The sequence below is a fragment of the Ambystoma mexicanum genome, chromosome 1p, assembly GCF_040938575.1.
Source record: "Ambystoma mexicanum isolate Mex_15411 chromosome 1p, UKY_AmexF1_1, whole genome shotgun sequence".
Lineage (NCBI taxonomy): Eukaryota > Metazoa > Chordata > Amphibia > Caudata > Ambystomatidae > Ambystoma > Ambystoma mexicanum.
This window is the reverse complement of record NC_090921.1, coordinates 160568435-160590198: the sequence shown is the minus strand read 5'-3', so window position 1 is coordinate 160590198 and position 21764 is coordinate 160568435. Positions and strand designations below refer to the sequence as shown.

Genomic DNA, 21764 nt, shown 5'->3' with positions numbered 1-21764 from the left:
GACCGCAGAGACTGCGGGTTAACCAATGGATAAAGGGTCAGCCCAGCCCCTACCCCACTCGGAGGCCACACAGGACTGACTCAAATGCGGCGGACTGCCACGCCCTACCCGTCGTCAACAACCCTTCCGACAACAGCAGCGGACCACTATCCATCAAAGTCGTGGACGGTGCCGATGACACCACCGCCGATGACGGGACCGTAGACTGCAGCACTACCGTCGACGGAATAACCGCCGATGAGCTAGTCGTCGGAACCATGTCACCTGGCCTTGATTTTACCAGAGACCCGGATTTCTTGGAAGAACAGGAAAATATGCTTCGAAGCTCCCAGCTGGACGAAGGATTGTGATGGCCCCTGGACGACAAGTGCTTCGATGAAGACTCCTTCGGCTTCGCCAAGTCTTTCTCCAACACCGTAGACTTATCGGGCCTACCACCAGAGCCCTTGATCTTGTCTGGCCGACCATGCTTGGACAACAGAGCCACTCGCCCCCTTCGACTGATGCAGCCTCGACGAAGATATGCTGCCACTCCCCACCACAGACGTAGGCACTGCGGCCTGATGCTTCTTGGCAGGGGGTTCTGTCGACGCAGCTCGGAGATGCTCCGTGGATTTCTCCGCCCTTCCGGAAGACTGGCTCCCCTGGGCCGAACCCACCTCAGAAGCCAGGTAAGTGCCCTCATTAAACCAACATATGAGCCGTCGATTATAACCTTCAAGGTCTTCTGCGAACCCCACCCCCCTTCCTCCCCCCTGACCGAGTGATGAGGGTACAGACATTAAAGACAGTCCATTTGACCATCTCGTTCGTACACCTTCATGCCGCAGGTAGCACACAGCCAAAAATAAAAAGACTTCTGGGCTACAGATGACATCCCAGCCCAAACACAAAACGCACATGCAAAAACACGAAGAAACACGAGGTGATCCCAACAGTTTGGAGACGGTTGAAATCTGGAGGAAAGTCGCGGGGCGGGCTATTTATACGGTTACCAGACATTTCATCAAAAAAAATTGGTCGACTGGACAAATGGTCGAACCAATTTCGTCGAAAACCAAATAGTTGAATTTTTTTATTTTTTATTTTTACCCCTTTTTGGGGGGGGGGGTCCCCCACCCCCAACCCCCTTTTTTTCCTAAAAAACCCTTTTTTCCCCTAAACTACAACCTTAAAAATAAATATATAAATTAAAAAAAAAATCGACCATTTGGTTTGACGAAATTACGTCGACCAAATGTTTGATGAAATGTCCGGACACCATTTATACCAGGCGTCCTATTGGTGGGGCCTAAAGCACCCAAAAAGGAAGTCAATAGGACACTAAAGTATCTGAGTTTTCCATAGGAAAACGCCAAGTTAACGTTACCGAGGTTTCCCAGCCCGATGACGGGGAAATATTCCCAGTATGTGAATCCATGAAAGATCCAATGCTGGAGAAATAGACAATCCAATGAAACTAGTGTGGAGAAGCACCAAACAAGGATCTTATACCATTAGAACATTAGCATCTCCTCACCTATGGAGCAATACCCGCCCCCCCCCCCCCCAAAATGAAAAAGACATCACCATAACAGAAGCAGACCACAGATAAAGGACAGCCTAGGACTACATAAGACCAAACTGTTGGTAAACAAATCCTGCATCTTAATACACCATACAAACTATGATCTCCCCAAACCCCACAACATATAAACCCACTGGCCATTTACTCACTTAGTCGGTTTCTTGAGGTAGGAGATAGAGGAAGAATGTCATATCGCACAGTCTGGTACTGGATGACCTGCCAGAGAAAGGAAACCAAGGACTCTCAGTCAAATATGTTTTCCTCCTGCCTACAAACTGCTAGGTTATTTTAATTATGCAAACATTTTTACTTTGTGAAAATCTTAACTTTTACATCTTATTTTTAGTTAGCCTTACTCATTGTAGGCTTGATGTTGAAGTAAAGTCCCATTGCCCCCGCGCACATTCCCACTAACACAATATGCTTCATGATTCTGAACCAGATAACATTCTGATATCCCTGATTGACATTGTACACAGCCAATTACAGAAAAACAGGTCACTGAGCAGAGTCCAGTGTGCTGATAACCTGAATATCTTACTTTCTTTCGCCCTAAGCAGGGCTATCACCACCATTTCTGTGCATGCTGTGAGGAAAGTCTGGGCAATATAGCCACTGGTGTCCCAGGACTGTGGGAACAGCGTCTTCACATGATACTTCTATCAAGGAATAGGTAGGGCAACGGTAAGGTATGCGATGTGCCGAATCTGTGGTGTAAAGGTGGCCCTTAACCTCAACCTCATGACAAAGAATATGGGAATGATCTAGCCAAACTATGTTTTAACCATAGAAACCACTTCCCCCCGGCCCCATTTTTGTGTGCCTTTGTGCCTGGCTGCAGCACAGACCATACATCAAAACAGAGTGTGCGGTGCACAACAATTGTTATATTCTATACAAAGTACAAATATCCGAATAATTTATAGATCTCCGGTGAAGCTGGGTGGACCTCTCTGATCAAGGAGAGGACAAAATGGTAACAAAAAAGAAAGTTACAAAAAAAAAAAAACACACTGTTTTAAGTGGATCATCCAAATGCACTCCTAAGGGGGAAATCTCCAAGTATATTGCTTGAGATGTTTCTCTCAACGAAATGTTAAGTATTTGTAGACAAAAGACTCATAACATTCTTTTCATGTACCAATGTTTCTATTTACAAGAAAATATATTAGCCAAAAAGTAAATATATTTACATTTACAGCTATACAGTGTTGCTGTGACAATCACCCAAAAAAAATCTAAGATATACAGTTTCATTATTTCCTGAACCCAGTGTCATCCAGCGTTACCGAATAAAAACCAAGTACATTAATTATTTTTTCCAATAAAATAAATAACATTTTCGTGAACTGGGGTGAGTCTTAAGATGTAATATTAGACTCCTCTGAACATCTTGCCAATGGGTTTCGGATTGAAAATCCATTATTCTTCTAAACTTGCATATGCTCACAACCTATAGAACACAACATTATGTCCCATAATTTACACTGACCTTTGTTATTCAGGTTATTCCCTCCCGTTCTTGTGCCTATAGTCAAAACAGAATATATGTGGCCTTTCACATAAAAATATGCATCATCGCAGCCATAAAATAAAGAAACTAGTCGCTCACCAATATGATCTGTTCCCCCACAAGCTAACCAGAATCTGTAAGTGATGCTGTTGTCCTCACCAACATTAATTCCTGTGAAAATATGCCATAGGTCTTAATTTCCATTCCCCACATTCCTCGTTCCTCGTTCCTGATTCCAGTCATCTCATACTCATACTTGGCAGCATTGTTCTCCCTCCCGAGCATACCAAATTTCCACAATTATGGGACCCAATTCCTGACCAGCGTCAGGATTTATATTTTCATTACCAAAGTAGCGAGGAGGTGTTTCAATTTAATTAGAATGATGGAACACAGTGCTAATATGGCGAGCAGCAAGTCAAATCTGTAAGCATGAGTGGGAGTGGCTGCTGGCACCCGAATGTAGTGCCACCTGGGCTGCTTCCCGAATGGGTCTCGTTTTAATGATTTATGGTCCGTAGTTGCAACAAAAACGTTTCCCATAATTGTTTGAAAGGGCAAGATCGATTAGGAGTGAAGGTAACCGTATTGGATTTGTATTCTAATACGAGATGGTGACACCACTAACCAGCTGAAATTAAGTTATTCACAGCAATCGGAGACAAATAAGTGCGGTTCAAAGTATTTAAATAAGATTATGGCTATGCACCATAATGAGGGAATTACATGATGGCCCCCAGATTTGCAGACCGAAATCACTGTATATAGCGACATGCGGTGTTTGTATGTTTAGGAATGTTTTAAACAAGTGATGCATTACATCAGAAACTCATTCAGCTGAACACTCGTTGGAGGACAGTGAGAACGCTGCTGCTGTAGGTATAAGGGTATGGGTTTCAGAAAGGAGGAATGTGGGGGAATAGACATCAAGACGTATGGTATATTTTCAAAGGAAGAAATGCAGTGTGAGGACACCAGCATCACTTACAGATTCTGGTTAACCTGTGGGGGGGGGAGGGTGCGACAGATCATGCTGGCGAGAGACTAGTTATAACAACTGGTGCAATGATGCATATTTTTATATGAATGGGCACATATATTCTGTTTTGAATGTATACTATAGGCACAAGAATATGAGTGAAAATAACGGGACATTTATCTTCAGTAAATATCTTTTATAGGCTGTGAGCATAGGCAAGTTTAGAAGAATAGTGAACATACCCTGAAGATGGATTTTCAATGCGAAACGCGTTGGCAAGATGTTTAGGAGTCCAATGTTACATCTTAAGACTCAGTTTACGAAAATGTTCATGGTTTGAATATTGGAAAAAGTAATGTACTTGGTGTGATTAGGTAATACGAGGACACACTATGCATTTGATTTTTTGGAAAATTGTCACAGCAACACTAAGTAAATATATACTTTTGGGCAAATTAACAAGTTACCAACTGTAACGTTCTTTCAACTGTTTGTTCCTCCCACGTATTCCTCATCTTATGATAAATCGTCATCTCCAGCTTCGCTGCTTCGGAAAAAAAAAATTTCGGCAGAGGGAACTGTGCTCGAGGCCGTGGCGTCGATTGTCCCTCGACGGACTCCGTACTCTCTCGACGTCACCGATGGTATAAATAGCTCGAGCCGCACCCGTTGCTTCAGTTCTGTTTTTTCGATGAACATATAGGAGGAACACCCAGGCGTGCCCCATGACAGATACACTTTCTTCTCAGGAAGAATGTAAGAAAACGTAAAATGTACTGCGGGGTAGGATGGGAGGGTCGCTGAGGAATACGTGGGAGGAACATCCAGTCGAAAGAACATTACATTTGGTAAGTAACTTGTTCTTCGAATGGATTGTGTCCTCCCACGTATTCCTCATCTTATGACAGACTCCCATAGCAGTGGCAATTTTGGAGGTGGGAGTACTAATTACAGTTTATGGACAGAATGCAGAACTGCCTTGGCAAATAGACCCTCATTGGAGGAGGCAGTATCCAAGCAGTAATGCTTGATAAAAGTATGCATTGTTTTCCAAGTTGCAGCTGAACAAATATCTACTGCCGGGACTCCCCTCTTTAGAGCCGCAGAAGTAGCCATTTCCCTTGTAGAATGTGCTCGAAGCCCATCTGGTGGGTCTTTTCCCGCCAATCTTCAGCATTCAATTATGGTCAAAATGATCCAGCGGGATATGGTCTGTTTTGTTACTGATAAGCCCAGTTTATGACCAGTATAACCCACAAAAAGTTGGTCATCTTGTCGTAATTTAGACATCCTTGAGATGTAAAAACTAAGAACAGAGCCCTTTTGGGATCTAGTCTATGCCGTCTCTCCTCTTCCTTGCCCAAATGAGGAGGAGGATAAAATGTTGGTAGTATTTCATGTGACAAATGGTAGTCCGAAACTACCTTTGGTAAAAAAGAAGGTTTAACCTATCCTTATAAAAAACAGTATATGGTGGTTTGCATGAGAGAGCCTGAAATTCACTAACCCTGCGGGCTGATGATAGGGCCACAAGAAGGACAGTTTTTAGTGTTAGAAGCCTCAATGGACAAGAGTGCAGAGGCTCAAAAGTTAACATTTTAGTACTAAATTTAAATCCCAAGTTGGGACATGAAAACGTACTGTAGGGTATACGTTAGTAAGCCCTTTTAAGAATTGAATGATTAATGGTATTTTGAAATATGAAAACTCTTCCAAGGTGCGCTTGAAAATGGACAGCGCAGCAAGGTATCCTTTTATTGTTCCTATCTGGAGCCCCAGATTGGCTAGATGTAATAGAAAAGAGCACTACTGGAGTGCCACAATGAAAAGGGTCCACATCCTCATCTTTGCACCAGTTACTAAACCTGTTCCAGCGATATCGATACAAAGATTTTGTTGCTGGCCTTCTGGCCGAAAGCAAGACTTCCATTACGTCATCCGGAAGATCCCAAACCTTGTATCTCAACCTCTCAGAAACCATGCGTGAAGGTTGAGTGTCTTGACATCTGGATGGAGAACCAGACCTTCCTCTTGCGAGAGAAGATCCTCCCTTTGTGGAAGACGTATTGGAGAGCAGATGGACATGTCTAGAAGGTCTGGGTACCACGTCCTCCTGGCCCAATCCGGAGCAATTAGGATCATGGTTTTCCTGAACTTTCTCAACCTCCTGATTACTTGAGGAATCACAGGGGCTGAGGGGAATGCGTACAGCAGTGGCAACTTCCACTTCACTACGAATGCGTCTCCCAGAGCTTCTATTTGAGGAAATTCCCTCGAGCAGTACTGATCGCGCTTCCTGTTGATCACGGTGGCGAACAGATCCACTTGAGGGGTTCCCCAAAGGGCGAAGATCTCCAGAAGGACTTCCTGAGCCAGCTCCCACTCGAGAGAGACTGTGCTCTGCCTGCTCAGAGCGTCTGCCGCCGTGTTCTTCTCTCCGGCTAGGTGAATTGCCGATAGAGAAATTCCTTCTCGTATTGCCCAGAACCATAGCTGCATTGCCTCTCTGCACAGTGGTAGTGACCCTCCTCTTTTGTTGAGGTAGTACATGGCCACTGTGTTGTCTGTCATTATCAGAACATTCTTTCCCTGTACAGAGGGCAGAAAGGCCTTCAGCGCTAGTCCGATTGCCCTCAGCTCCAAAAGGTTGATGTGTAGTTTGGACTCCGATGGAGACCAACAACCGCTCATTTTCAGATCATTGATGTGTGCTCCCCACCCCGTGAGTGAGGCGTCCGTCACTACTGTTATCTCCGGCCATGGTTGTCAAAAAGATTCTCCCTTGAGAATGTTGTAGTTGCAAGCCCACCATAGAAGATCCTGAGCAACTGCGCTCGGGACAGAAGATCCGACATATTCCCTGAGAACCGGGACCAAAGAGTTCCGAGTGCCCATTGAAGGGATCTCATTCTCAACCTGGCCTCTGGTACTAGGAAAATGCAGGATGCCATGAGGCCGAGCAACCTGAGAAAATCGAAGGCCGGTAGACGTTTGGCATTCTGGAACTTCGTTACCATCTGCTGGATGTGGAGAGCTCTCACTTCGGGAGGTGAGGCTTTTCCTGAGGAAGTATCCAAGACTTCTCCGATAAAGTGGAGCTTTTGGGATGGTTTTTGGGATGGTCTCTTATGGGACTTCTTGAAATTGAGGGAGAAGGCCAATTTGTGGAGGAAGTGGCAAGTGATCGAAAGATGTTCCTGAGCTTGTTTTGGAGAACCTGCTCCGATCAACCTGTCGTCCAGTTAGGGGTGGATGTGAATACCTGAGACTCGCTGCCACAGCCGCCAACAGTTTGATGAAAACCCTCGGGGTGGAGGTCAACCCGAATGGCAGAACCCGAAACTGATAATGAGAGTTGCCAATCGCGAACCTCAGGTACTTTGAGCTTTGGATGGATTGGCACATGAAAGTAAGCATCCTGAAGGTCCAATGATACCAATGAATGTTGGAGTTGGAGTGCCTGAAGGATCTGAGAAAGAGTGACCATCTTGAACTTGTCCTTCCTGAGGAACTTGTTCAAGTTGCTTAAATCCAAGATGGGTCTCAGTCCTCTGTCCTTTTTTGGGATGAGAAAATATGGGGAGTACCAACCCCTGTTCTTCTCCGTTACAGGTACCTGTTCTATGGCACCTTTCTCTAGCAGGGTTAAAATTTCCTGCAACAGGAGCGGGTCTGGAGTTTACAGAGTTGGCTCCCAGTGGATGATTCGGAGGCCTTTTTTGGAAGGTGAGACAGTAACCTTGAGCTACTGTTTCCAGTGCCCAAGCATCTGAGGTAATGCCCCGCCATTCCTTCAGATGCGGAGCGATCCTGCCTCCCACTGGTGTCTTGTGCAACAAGGTCAGAGAGATTTGGAGGCAGCTGCAGGAGTGGCTGAGGGTAAAGATGCCGCTCCTGAGGCGGACTTTGGACCTCTTTCTCGTGCACCACGAGGGAAATTTCTTTTGCCCCTTTGAGAAACCTGTCCTCTTCCTCTACCAAATGAGGAGTAGTAACGAAAAGAATGACCCCTCCAGGAAGATGAGCCGGAATAGGGTTTTAGAGGCTGGCGCATGGAGGCACTAAGCGATTTAGCTGCAGCTTTCGAGGTCTGAAGTTTCCAGGCTTTCATCAGCCTTACTGCCAAACAGCCTCGAGCCATCAAAGGGCATGTTGAGGAGTCTGGCTTGCACGTCTGGTGCAAACCCCGACTTCGTCAACCACGCAAATCTGCAGAGCACAATGCTTGCAGCCATGGATCTGCTGATTCTATCAGCAGTATCCAGTCCAGACTGGAGACATTTCCCCCTTGCCTGCTTCCCAGTCAAGCAGAGGGACTCCCAGGACCCCCCTTGTTAATTTGCATATTTATGTAACTTTGGGTCTGACCCTAAGTTACAAGGGGAATCCAGACGTGGACCCCTTGCTCACTATTCTTAGAGAGGCACAGATCCACCCTACTGATGAGGTCCAACCAGACCGAAACACGTGTCTGGGGTTTCTGTTGGTACTCTTGTTCAGAGGAGAATTGCCTAGCATTTCGGTGCTGGACTGCCCCAGGGCAGGACAAAGACTGATATGTTTGGGATATTTCTTCTCTGTGAAAGATAGTGAGCTAAAGACTCTGGGTAAGTCTCTCGTAACCAGGACTAATGTCTGGCAGAGGGACTCCCAGGACCCCCCTTGTTAATTTGCTTCCCAGTCTTTGACTATATTCAGGAAGCCTTCCCTTTCCTCGCCTTCTGGAATATGCTCAGTCGCCGCCGAAATACAGTCCCACAGGGTATGGGTAAACCTGGCCAGGGTACAGTTAACATTTGTCGATTTAAGGGCCATACTGCCTGAAGTGAAAACTTTACGTGCCCAGGCATCAACTTATTTATCCTCTCTATCTGGAGGGATAGTGGGATATGCAGTTTGCTTTCATGTGGATGCTGCCTGAATAACTAGACTTTCTGGAGTCGGATGCCTGTTTAAGTATTCAGGAACCGTACCAGCTGGTCTATTTCTTGGGGAAATGACTATCTGCAGCAGCAATGCTCTCAGGCTTTTCCCAGTTTTTCTCCACTCTCCTCTGAAGAGTCCTGTGAAAGGGGAGAACTGGATCTTTGAGGGCCTCTGACAATTATATCGGTCATGTCATCCTGTTCAAAAACGGGTGAAGTGTCACTCCAACCCATGTACTCAATTACTCTGGTCATAAGACTCCTGTACCCAGAGTCTGCATGTTCTGCAGGATCAGGTCTGGCAAACTCTAATTCTGGGGAGGTGTCAATTCCACTGGCAGAATGTAGAGTCACTCAGGTCTCTCATTTTGGACTCTTGATCAATGAGTTACTCAGGAACTTGCTTTGTGCCATATGAAACTCCAAAAGGGAGTGACTTACTCTTCCTCCGAGCCAGATTCCTCATAAATTGAGGACATGGACTTAAAGTCTGACCTGGGCAACGGAGTAAACCTTCTTTCTTCCTCTACCATACGCGTCGAAGGAATGGAAAAATCCTTCGAAGTTGTCGAAGGAATCTTCTATGACTTTGAAGATGACTTCGATACAAGCGTCAAGGTTATTTTTGGTTTCGATGCCGAAACGGTCAACGCCGATGGCGTCAAAGAAGCCTAAGCCTTCGACGCCTTATGTCTTTTATATGGCACCGGAGAGGTGCTCGACTCTCGAAGAGTCCTCGACGACTTGTAGTCGACTCGAGTTTTCCGAGTATCCTCGACACTACCGGTTTTTACCAAGGTAGTCTTAGACTTCCCTTTGTCGTCCAATGGAGCGACCTTAAGGGTATGGCTCTTCCGAGGTTCATTCGAGGGGGTCGAGGCCGCATTCTCGAATACCTCCATCATCTTTTTACGAAATTCTTCCCATTTTCTGGGAGAATCTGATTTTGTCGGACATCGAATTTCTTCGGTCGACTCGGAAGATGAGGGAGATCTATGTCTCCTCTTCATTTTTTGGGACGAGGGAGAAGAGCGTCTCGATCTACTCCTAGATCGAGATCTCTGAATGCCTATGGTGATCAGATTCCTTCGAATCAGTCGTTATGTTTTTTGGACGTAGCTTTCTTAGAGGCTTCCCTCCCCACCGAAAGTTTACGTCTCCTCTCACGAACAGCTTTCTCAGTCATGGATTGGCAGGAACCACAGTCGTCGGTCCGGTGACTGGAACCGAGACACCAGAGACAAATCCGGTGAGGATCCGCGATCGACATTTTCCATCCACAATCTACGCACTTCTTGAACCCAGTCTTCGGTGTCGAAGAAGACATTTTCTTCACAGCAAAACTCAAGCCCACCGTTCGATAGCAAAGCGATCGGAAAAATGAACTGAAGCAACGGGCGCGGCATGAGCTATTTATACCATCGGTGACATCGACAGAGTACGGAGTCCGTCGAGGGACAATCTACGCCACAACCTCGAGCACAGCGCCCTCTACCGAGAATTTTTTTTTCCAAAGCAGCAATAACGATTTATCATAAGTTGAGGAATACGTGGGAGGACATAATCCATTCAAAATATATTTTCTGGTAAATACAAACATTGGTATATGAAAAGAAAGTTATGAGTCTTTGTCCAACTATAATTACCATTTAGTTTTTGTGGGAAATATTGCCTCAAAGCATATAATTGGGAAGTGTTCCCCAAGGAGTGCATTTGGGTCATCCACTTGCCACAATGGGTTTCTTTTTTGCAGCAGAGACTATGACATGCATTATGAGAAAATATGGGGTCCATCACAAGCGAACATCGGATATTCCTCGAGAGAGCACAGCCTTCACTGCAAGGGAATCTGGCATCTATTATGACTGGGACTTTTGTAGATCATTACTTCACCTGTTCCATCTAATGGGAAATCTAGTCTTCTGGTTACAGGAGAGACAATCATCTCTTTTGGATTTGATAAAAAGCCAAAATACTGTGGAAAAGGTCTATAAAATGATATATCTTCAAGTAATGGATCACCCAAACTCTCTCCGTTGGGCCCACTAGGATCATGATTGACCAGTGGTTGATGTTAGTCTGATTTGTGCAATTTTCGTGCCCGGATGCATGTGGGCTTTTGGTACGCTATAAATTATAAATAAAATCCATTGTATTAAGAGTCCCTGATGTAGGAACCCCAAGGCAGATGTGGTGACGTACCTGCACATAAGAGGTGGGTAAAATAGGGTACTAAAAATAATAGAATCACCTCAAGGTTTATGGGTACCAGTATTTCGCAATTTTAGACTGCCAATGTGTGCATGCAATGCACAGAAATTCAGGATGCAAGCTACTAGACAGCCATAAAATAAAAAAAACACTTGCCACCTCAATTCTATTCATATACACACAGCTCATCATGTTTTACTTGCAAAGAGTCGAGTATCACTGGCCAATGGCTAGTGGAGAATGCAAAATGTGCACTCAAATTGCATGAATCATTGCATAACGAGGAACCTTCGCTCAGGATTCCATGATTTAAGAAAGGTCACCCTTTCTTGTTAAGTTCAAATCACTACCGTTGCACACATGCCGACATTCACTGCAGGTTCCAGCATTCAATATGGGTGGCTCATATGTCTCACCATGTCCATTTATTACAGGGGGTCTTGCTGACATGATGTTATCGACTCCCCTCGATGATCCCTCCGATTGACTCTGCTGTATAGGGGTAATGTGAGTTGTCCAATACAGCTGGCGAGGCAAAGATAAGAGCCGAAGGTTGCAGACCCTTGGTTTATTATTACTGGGCACTTGGAATGCAGCGCAGGTGATTCCACTTCCCAATATTCACTGGTGTGCATTACAGAACTCAGAAACCTTCAATAAAGGTTCGATGATGCAAAGCTGGTCTCACTTCTAAAAGGTTTTGGTCACAGTGTTTGTGGATTACCCAGTTTCTCTATGTCTGCCCTCTTCACCCTCCTTTAGCCTCTAAATAATCACTAACTATTTTAGGACTATATAAGTGTGCAAACAATTATCCTTGGTAGTCATTTGGCAGCAGTCTCATCACCCTTTGATGGTTTGAAACACAAGTCTACACTCCCTCTGCGAAAGAGTATGCCTCAGGCCTCCTCCGAAAATTCTAAAGGCCGGTGCGTGCAGGTCCCTCTAGCACTTTATGGCAAACTCCAATGACTCCCTCTTATTTGCCGACCTTTATTCTGCCTCTCGGTGAATATTCTCTTTGGACCACTCGTCCTTTCTAGCATGATCTGTTCACTTTAATGGCAGCAGTGCTGGTCGGCCTACGTCTTGGTTCTCGCAAACATACTTCACCTTCAGGCCAGCACTGTTAGTCAGCCTTATGACTGTCGCATCTGTTGGTTTATCAACCACGAATTCGAATCTGCTTTTTTCCTCTAACAAGACTCCTTTGTATATGTTCTGGTCCTTCCTTCCAATGTCGCATGTAGCGACGGGTCCACCATGATCATAGACATGGCCAACAGACTTGGAGAGATTGGTTTTGGCAGGCGATGGGGGTACCTCGGCAAATTGAAAGTGTCCTGCCCCGGACCCAGCACACTTATTTCCATAGTTAGAATATGGAGATCAGTGAAGCTAGGGATATGCACATCTTTAGTGACGTCAGTGGGAACACCTTCACTGTTTCAACAGGCCAAACATACCAAGACCCAATTAGCCGATTAGGACACTCCCCAATACATCTGCCCCAGGCCACAGGGACCTGCAACCCTGCAAAGCTCTCCTTCAGCTACGACAAAACGCAAACATTTTAATAAGGCCACTTTTCTCTCTGTTCGGTGGGCAGGAGTCAAGACTGCCAGAAAAAAAGAAAAAAAAAAGTATGAACCCAAAAGTACCAATCTTCATTAGTGGAACCTCCAGGAGAAAAATAACTGTCCCTCAAAAATCAAGTAAATTAAACCAGAGAAATGCACTGGAAAGGTTTACAAAGAGCAAAATAAACTTCAAGCAAACCAGGAAGCCGAACTTTAAAATTCCCAGAGAAAAGGGAAGAAAAAAGGCACAAGAAATACAAAATGCCACAGCAGAATACTGGGGAGGGTGGAGGAGTTGGACTGTGGTAAATGGGCTTGACAGCAAAACAAACATGCCGAATACATGGGAAGGATCCAAGAGGACACCAAGACTTACAAAGAACCCTTCGTCTAGGCTGGAAATACAAAGCCTCACTATGAATGAGGAGGCTGAAGTAGAACACCGGACCCCACAGGCCCATCACGGAGTCTGTGCCTGTATAAAAAGAGGCTGCGTTCACGGATTCTGGGAGAAGTGAAGCAGGAGTGAAGGCAGTTGGAGGAGAGAAGGTTTAGCAACTGAAGTGAACTGAGGCCAGATATTGTGCAAGGGACTGGAGCGCTTAGAGACGCAGGAGTACTGGGAGGTTCAGAAGCATTGAACATTTGTCCCAATGAAAGTGTGCTGGAGCTATAACTCCGAGACTGGCAAAGCAAGCAGGACAATCCATCCCTAGGGCCTGAGAAGTAAGGGGATCACTATATCCATGTGGACGTGGGACCTGAACTATATCCCTAGGAGTGAGAGGGGCCATATATCCCCATGCATGAACTGTGAAGTTAGGGCCATGAAGCAGGGAGATGTGGGCCAGACACCATCCTCCAGTATGAATTACCTATGGTGAACTGGACACAATATCCCTGTGAAGGTGAATTGGTCAAAGTGTCTAGGTCCTAGATCCTTGAACATGAGCCGAGAAGCAACTGGGTGCTCCATCCCTGAGGTCGTTTGTTAGATTAGAGAACTTTAGTGAGGCCAGTACCCCCATTAGATTAGTAAACTTGGCATTTTCCAGTTTAACCCATCCGGAAACTATTTGTTTATATTGTTCTGAAAAAAGAATATGCATTTTAGTTGGAAACTCCTAGTCCCCTTGGGCTTCTATACAAACGCCATCGAAACAATGCTAAGAAAGCCTAGAACACGTACATCTAGGTCACTTTTTGATGGAGCTGCTAAAAGTCGGACAGTTACAAATCCACAAAATGATGCACGCACCGTTTTCCGAGGCATTCCATGTTATTTGACTAGGGACCCGGCACATTAAGACCAAACACCCTAGGTTATCATCCGAGAGCTCCAACCCTATTCTCAGGAGGCCAACACATACCTCTCAAGAGAAATGTGCAGGTACAGAGCAGACACTATGTGCTCAAGGAAGAAGCCTAAACACAATGTGCACAGCCTGGTACCAAAGTAGACTGTCTAAACACTTGCAGCCCCACAGGAAGATAGCGAAGGAAACTAAAGAATGCTCAAGACAAAAACTTGCAAAAACCTGGCAAGTGGTACAGGTCTACAAATACTATTAGCAATTCCCAGCCAGACAGACCAACAAGAGACCTCTGTCAATACAGCGCAAGCCCCATAGGAAAATGTGCTAAGAAACTAAAATATGCTTTACCTCCCAAGGACTTCAGGTCTTCACTGGACAGCTGTAACACAATGGATACCTTACAGCTGTCACGGACTGGTGTGTCTCACGGCTAGTTCTAATGAACAGTACCATTACAAAAATGCAGATCCAGTTTACAAAGCTTAGCAGGTGAACCATTTCCGTAGCATAGATTTAAAATCAAGTGAGAGCTGGGGTGTAGTTACTATATCCAAACAGACTTGCTATGCAGTCCAAGGACGACTTTAAAAGTGGATGCAGAGAGCGATACTACAAAGGGAGCAAATCACTGCAGATGCGCCTCGCTCAGACACTGGGCCATCCAGTTGTTCCACACAGGGTTAGATTGAGAACACTGACTGTTACGGGTTCTAATATTACTAAAATGAATGGTGATGAAAGTAGGCTGCATGGTGGCTTGCGTGTCCTTATTTCTCAGTTCAGCACACATATTACCCCACCCCTGACAAGAATGTCGGGCCACCTGAGGAGTCAACAAGGTGGAACGTAGCCCCCGACGGAATGCATCTGTCAGGCCTTATGAGAAGCTCTGCAAGATCACATCACTGCAACAAACACCGCTCGACTACACCCACCCAAATCCACATCAATAGAATACAGCCGAGTTCCACAAAAGAATTTGGTCAAGCGGTTCACATAATCAGTCTCCTTGACCCTCCTAACAATCCATCACAGCACCCATCCTCTCATCGTTTGTCTATGGGCTGTTATGCCCTACCTATCGTTGTGCTGGCTAAAAAAAATGTGCGCACACATTTTCAAATTCTTCCTTCAGTCATCCACACAGTGCTGCAAGGCCATACCAATGGCAGTAGCCGCTGTACAAATGCAGGAGTCAATTAGATAAAAAGTTGGTCACAATTGCCAAAAAAGATCAGTTCTTGTCAATATTGGGGTTGGAGGCCCGAAATGCTCTGAACATGCACCTCGCCCCACCCACCCAGCTGCCCTTATAAATAAGCATAAGTCAAAGTGCCAGTGGTGGCCTTAGAAACAGCACTGCTGCTGGCCACACTGCTCTATCCGCTGCCAATGCTACCAATGTGGCACCTTGAACTGCTTTGAAAGGCAAATAATTGCAATCCAGCATATAATGTGGTGCTAAAGAAGAGGCCTCACACATTCGAGAGAAGGCAATCAGCAGGCAAGGCGCACACTATTTTAACCAAGCACCTGCTGCCTCCCATCAGGAACATAGTTGAGGTTGAAGGGAAAGTGAACGCCGACTTGAAGTCATGTTGCAGGACGAGGAACAGCTGTGGCACTGATCAGCAGACTAGCTGAGGAACACCCTGGTAGGGACAGGCAAAGCTACGCCTCTAAAGCGCTTTTCACATACCACTGCGTGCACAAGTACAAACTCCAACATGCCGATACTAGATCGGAAACATTAAGAGACTAGTTCCTATATAGGATACACACAAACTAAACTCTCATGGCACATAAATAACAGGAGTCTATACTAAACAAAGATATTTATTTTACGGAAGGACAAAAGACCGAGTCGGCTAAATGGCATTCAAACCTATATGAACTGCAGATTACACCCAGATCCTACCAGCAGGAACTTTACAAGCAGTATTTAATTGCCTGCCTTCAAGCTACCTTAACTGTTGTATGTGAAAGTACTCTTAACAGTAGGTTGTGTCTGTTGAAGTTGGAGCAGGAGAGAAAAGGGCACTCTGTTGGCAGAGTAAGCTTACCCTGAAATAATCGGCTGCCCTCTACCCCAAAATAGCCCGACTAGTTCATAACAATGAATCCGCCACCATTGCTGAGAGACCAGACCTAGAGAACCCCAACTGTTTCCTGTGTTTCCTGTGTATTCTGCTCCCCTCTCCCAGAGCTGTTGCCTAGTACCTTGGAAAACAGATCTCCCTTGTGCATCAGAATGTACTTCAGGGTTAAACCCAACTTTAGACACGGCTCGGCCTTCTGTTCAATGATTGAGTCTTTGTCTCAGGCTGCCCTTTACAAAGCTGATCGTCACACATGTGCTCTTATTTCTTACTAGCATATTAAGTCAATGACAGCACCAGCACTCTATGCTCGCTCCAAAACGCTGTCCAACCACACGTCATACTAAAAGTATTCATTACCAAGCAACAGGTCCAGTTTCCCAATCGCTCCAGAGCCACGGGTTAGAAGTTGACTTTTGCACTGCAGCGTCTACATCTGGAGTTGCGCTGGATAGCAACAGGTCTTAGCCGCCCATTGGCAAAGCAATCATCCAGTCTGCGATGCTCAACAAAATAGATCCCAAAAAAAATAAATTCCAAGACCATTGCAGAGCCCTCCCCAACCAAGACAAACCCACTCACACGAGAAGCATAGCAATCCCCACCACCCCCAAGGTCATTGATCGCATTAAACACCTTAAACCATCACTCTGCAGAGGAGACATATCCCCCCCTAAAATTATCAAGGAATGTGTCAAGGACCTCGCCCTTCTGGTTACTGCCTTCATCAATGACTCATTCAGAACAGGCTCCGTTCCCGATAGTCTCAAAGAAGCGCCTTTCTTTTAAAAAAAAAATAAAATAAAAAACACACACACACACACACACACACACACACACACACACACACACACACACACGTCCCAGCTCAGCCCAACAACTACAGGCCTATAACGACAGTCCCGTTCCTCCTGAAAATCTTGGATAAGGCAGCTCACAACCAGATCCAACTATACATATAATCCATTTCCATATTGGGTAAAAGAATCTAGATTCTGTATAGGGCATGGAACAGAAACCGTCTTACTAGACCTAATAAGTCACATCTCCCAGATCATGGTCAAAGCTGCCCTTCTTGATCTATCCGCAGCCTTTGCGCTGGTTGATCACAAGACTCCCAACTACCCATCTCACTCAGGCAGCCCAATTTTCTAAACAAGCAGCCTCTTGGATTACTTCCTTCCTGGAAGGCAGAGCTATGAAGGTGTTCAACATAGCAAATGCCGAGCCCACAACCATACACTGCGGAGTACCCCAAGGCACATGTACAGACCCTACCCTCTACAGCCTCTTCACTAAACCTCTCTTCGACCTACTTGACTATGGGTATAGCATATATAAATTATGCTGACGATACTCAAGTACTCCTACTACTATCTGGCTCCTACCACGGCCTTACACGAAATCTATGCTACAATCCAAGCAAGGATGGCTGTCAATGGCTTATGCCTAAACGGGGATAAGACAAATCCTTATCCTCGGGCAGAAAGCCACAATAGCTAAGCTAAATCCTCAATACGCCAACTTTAACAGATAATTCCACAATCACGGTCTCTTCCTCTGTCAAGACAGTAGGTGTCTACATCAATGCGAATTTATCTATGAACAAACAAGTTAGTGCCATAGCCTCCGCGTCAGCATATAGCACCAAACTGATCAATGCCATTAAACCCTACCTATCCAAACCCAACTGCCTTGCAATAGCCAGAGCAACCATAGGCGCCAAACTAGACTATCACAATGCTCTCTTGGCTGGAACCTCCTCCAAAAACCTACACTGACTACAAACCACACAAAACAATGCTATACAAGCTGCTATGAGCATCCCCAGAAGAGACTATATCTCAAGCCAGACATCAGCGCAGTGGCTCCAGGTCAAAGAGCGCATTACACTCAAAATCCTCACGATCATGCATAGATGCATCAACCGCACAGCTCCCACATGCCTATCGGAAGCTATATCAAGAACCATATCTACACGCCCTACCAGAACTCAGTATACCAACCAATTGCACATCCCCCGCATCTGGAGAGCCAAAGCCGGAGGGTTAGGCTTCTCATACATTGCCCCTAAACTATGGAACTCACTCCCTGCCCTCCTTAGAGCTAAATCATCCATCTAGGCTTTCTGTAAAAATCTCAAGACCACTCTTCTTAACTCAGTTAGCACTCCCACTCTTCCTTAAATATGTATATTGTAATATAAATGTAATCTATGTACATATCTTATTTCTAAACCTTTCATTTGACAACTGTGTAATTTTATACAAATATGCTCACTTTATGTAAGAAGTGTCACGTGATAATTCTGTAACCAAGTATGTTCTTTCTTTGTAATAAGTGCCCCAATGCCTTTGGGCTGTTGCGCACTATACAAATAAATACATTCATTTTACACTTTGAGGCAACAAACAGGGGAGGCCAAAGGAAGATATGTTGCATCTCTATCCACCATTGCCACAACATGCAATTTTGGACCATTTTGGAGCGACACTGGTCGGTCACATAGCCCCTCTGATTAGGCCAGGGGTGCACAACTAATTTTGACAGATGGCCGAAAGTACCTTACATGAGGGCTATAGTGGGCCGAAAAGTAGATGTGGGCGGGGCGGTAGGCGGGGAGTAGCAGGAGGCTTTTTCAACCCCCAATTTGTATTAAACACATGGAAAAAGAATGTTGAGGGGTAACGCTTTTTATTGCATTTCGAACTTACATTTTGTACTACACATTTTCCATTGTTATAAATTATTTCGATTTAGTTATTGTATCATCTGTTTAATTAAATTATATATTTTTTATTGACCTATGATTGGACATTTCGTTATTTTAGACTGCTATAGTTTGCTGTTTGGGTTGCCCAAGAGGAGTATGGCCTTCGTTGAGTCAGGTTTCCTCAAAAAAGCAAAGGATGTACATCTCCTAACTGTGCCTGTTTTAGCTTTATTATTGGGTTCACTCTTGGAGTGCAACACTATGCCCCATGCCCCCCTCACCTCCAACCAAACACTGTGCCCCATGGCTCCCACCCCCAACCAAACACGATGCCCCATGGCTCCCACCCCCAACCAAACACGATGCCCCATGCCCATGTCCCCCACCCCCAACCAAACACTATGCCCCATGGCCCCCTCATCCCCAACCAAACACTACGCCCCATGGGCCCCTCATCCCCAACCAAACAATACGCCCCATGGGCCCCTCATCCCCAACCAAACACTATGCCCCATGGCCCCCTTAACCCCAACCAAACACTATGCCCCATGCCCATGTCCCCCACCCCCAACCAAACACTATGCCCATGTCCCCCACCCCCAATCAAACACTATGCCCCATGGCCCCCTCACCCCCAACCAAACACTATGCCCCATGGCCCCCTCACCCCCCCCCAACCAAACACTATGCCCCAAACACTAAAGCATGCACGCATACAGACCCAAACCCCCCCACCCCCAACTCAGCGCACACATTCTCAAGCATGCACCCATACAGACCCAAACCCCCCCCACCCCCAACTCAGCGCACACATTCTCAAGCATGCACCCATACAGACCCAAACCCCCCCCCACCCCCAGCTCAGCGCACACATTCTCAAGCATGCACCCATACAGACCCAACCCCCCCCGACCCCCATCTCAACAAATACAACACACTCAAAAACAAACATTCATACACATCCGACAACCCCCCCCACACACAAACAGACCACTTACCGGACGTGCTGGAAGGCAGGTAAGCTGAAACGCTGGCGAGGTGAGTGGTACTACGGCTAGCGTGGCCAGCAAGGCTGAAATGCCTTCCGGCATCAAGCCTTACTGGCCATGCCAGCCGTAGTGCTGGCCCTCCATTGATGCAGCACACACGCACTACGTGGCTCGTAGAAACGACGTGGTGCGTGTGTGCTGAGCCAATGACGGCCAGTGTTTTGTCCGGCCCGGAAGACAAAGACTTTCCTAATGGAGGGCGGCCGATGCTGCTTGCGGGCCGCCCTCCATTAGGAAAGTGTTTGTGCCTCGCGGGCCGGACAAACCAGCATGGCGGGCCGCAACTGGCCCGCGGGCCGTATGTTGTGCACCCATGGATTAGGCCATCACTGTAACAAAGGAGTGGAACAGTCAATGGCTTGATGCAAGGCAATTGCAGAAGAAAGAAAACAGACCAAGTTCAAAGCTAGACTGCTGAACTATGCAGTAAAAAGACAGTTACTAAGATTTAAACCGTGCCTCGCTGCGAGATCGAAAGAAAAACACAGCAAACCTAACAGCACGAAGGAACATTGCAAAGGAGCTGGTTGCCTTCATTGTTACATTGAACAGTCATCTTCCTATATTTTGCACAGCCTTTGGCAAAAGATGCATCAGTTTCAGAAGATGGGGTCCGCTCTACAAAGTACACCAGCAAACCTGGCACAGGTGTACTAACAATGGGCCAACCAAGGTGGCAGTGGTGGATTCGCCCAAAGAACCTGAACTCATTGACTTGGAAGTAAACATAAAAAGCATAGTACTCCAATTGTGGAGGAAAGTGTGTATGGTCCCATGTGTACATATCCTCATCAAGTGACTCCTCAAATAGTGTACTCGTGACAGAATGATTCTGTGAATACCTATCAAGGGACATTTCCATCAATGTATTTGCAGGAAACAATATTCCAAACAACTGGAGCCGGCCCAAAGGGTTTTCTGGTAAGGAGAAATATAAATAGGCTAACTCCAAGAACATAGGTAATTTAAGGGGCAGATCACAATGGGGGTTTTGTAGCATCCACAGGTGCTACTTAGTATATGGTGGACACACCAATCGAACCTTACACCAGGCCGATAAGCAGTACTTTCCCTGTATGCTTAGAGCAAAGAAAATGCAGTAAACTCGGTGCTTCTCCCCCCCCCCCCACTCTGTGCTTTCCAATAAGTAAGGAAAATCGCCAGTGTTTCAACAAAGAATTATAAAGAGGACTCAACCCATTAGATATTCAGTACTTACGTTGGTCTATCCACCTCCTTAAGAGGTTGATGAATTGGCTTGATCAAATAAAGATTAAGTTGTTATTGAAACTATCGAGGCATCAAAACATCTCGTTGTAGGGTATTCAGGCACAAAGATTATGCATATGCAGGCCTCAAAATATGCATTCAAAGGAAGATCTGCTCATGTATTACCAAGATTCAGAATCATGCCATTCTAGTTCACTTGTTTAAATCTTATAAGACATTCGCTTTCAAAGTTGAGGAATTTGAATTGTACTGTAAAGAGATTGAGTATTTGAGACACGTCACAGCTGCAGGTCTAAAAGGTGAAAGATAATGTGGTTCAAGCAGAACAAATGGCACCTCCACCCTCCAAAAAGCATAAATGCATGTCCTTTCTAGGGCTGTGTGAACAATATACACAATTCGTTTTGCAGCCACCACAGACTTTGAGACGCTTACTGTAATGAAGTCCTGGTCCTGACCACCAGCACAAGGCAAGGGGGAATTTTGCAAACCGGAAAAGCCAGCCTACAAGGGCCTTCTGAGAGAGCCTTTGCATACCGTAGGGCGTAGGCAGTCGCATGGTCATGGCAAGGTCCCCCCACC

The 21764-nt window shown here is 45.7% G+C and overlaps 1 protein-coding gene across 2 annotated transcripts in view; it reads right to left on the bottom strand.

Moving 5' to 3' along the window:
* Positions 1-21764, bottom strand: part of CTDNEP1 (CTD nuclear envelope phosphatase 1) — a 357671-nt gene that overhangs the window by 222648 nt on the left and 113259 nt on the right. For both annotated transcript variants that reach the window (XM_069645820.1, XM_069645829.1), the window contains exon 2: positions 1717-1783. In XM_069645820.1, the coding sequence (XP_069501921.1) occupies positions 1717-1783 (67 nt within the window). The remainder of the gene's footprint in view (positions 1-1716; positions 1784-21764) is intronic.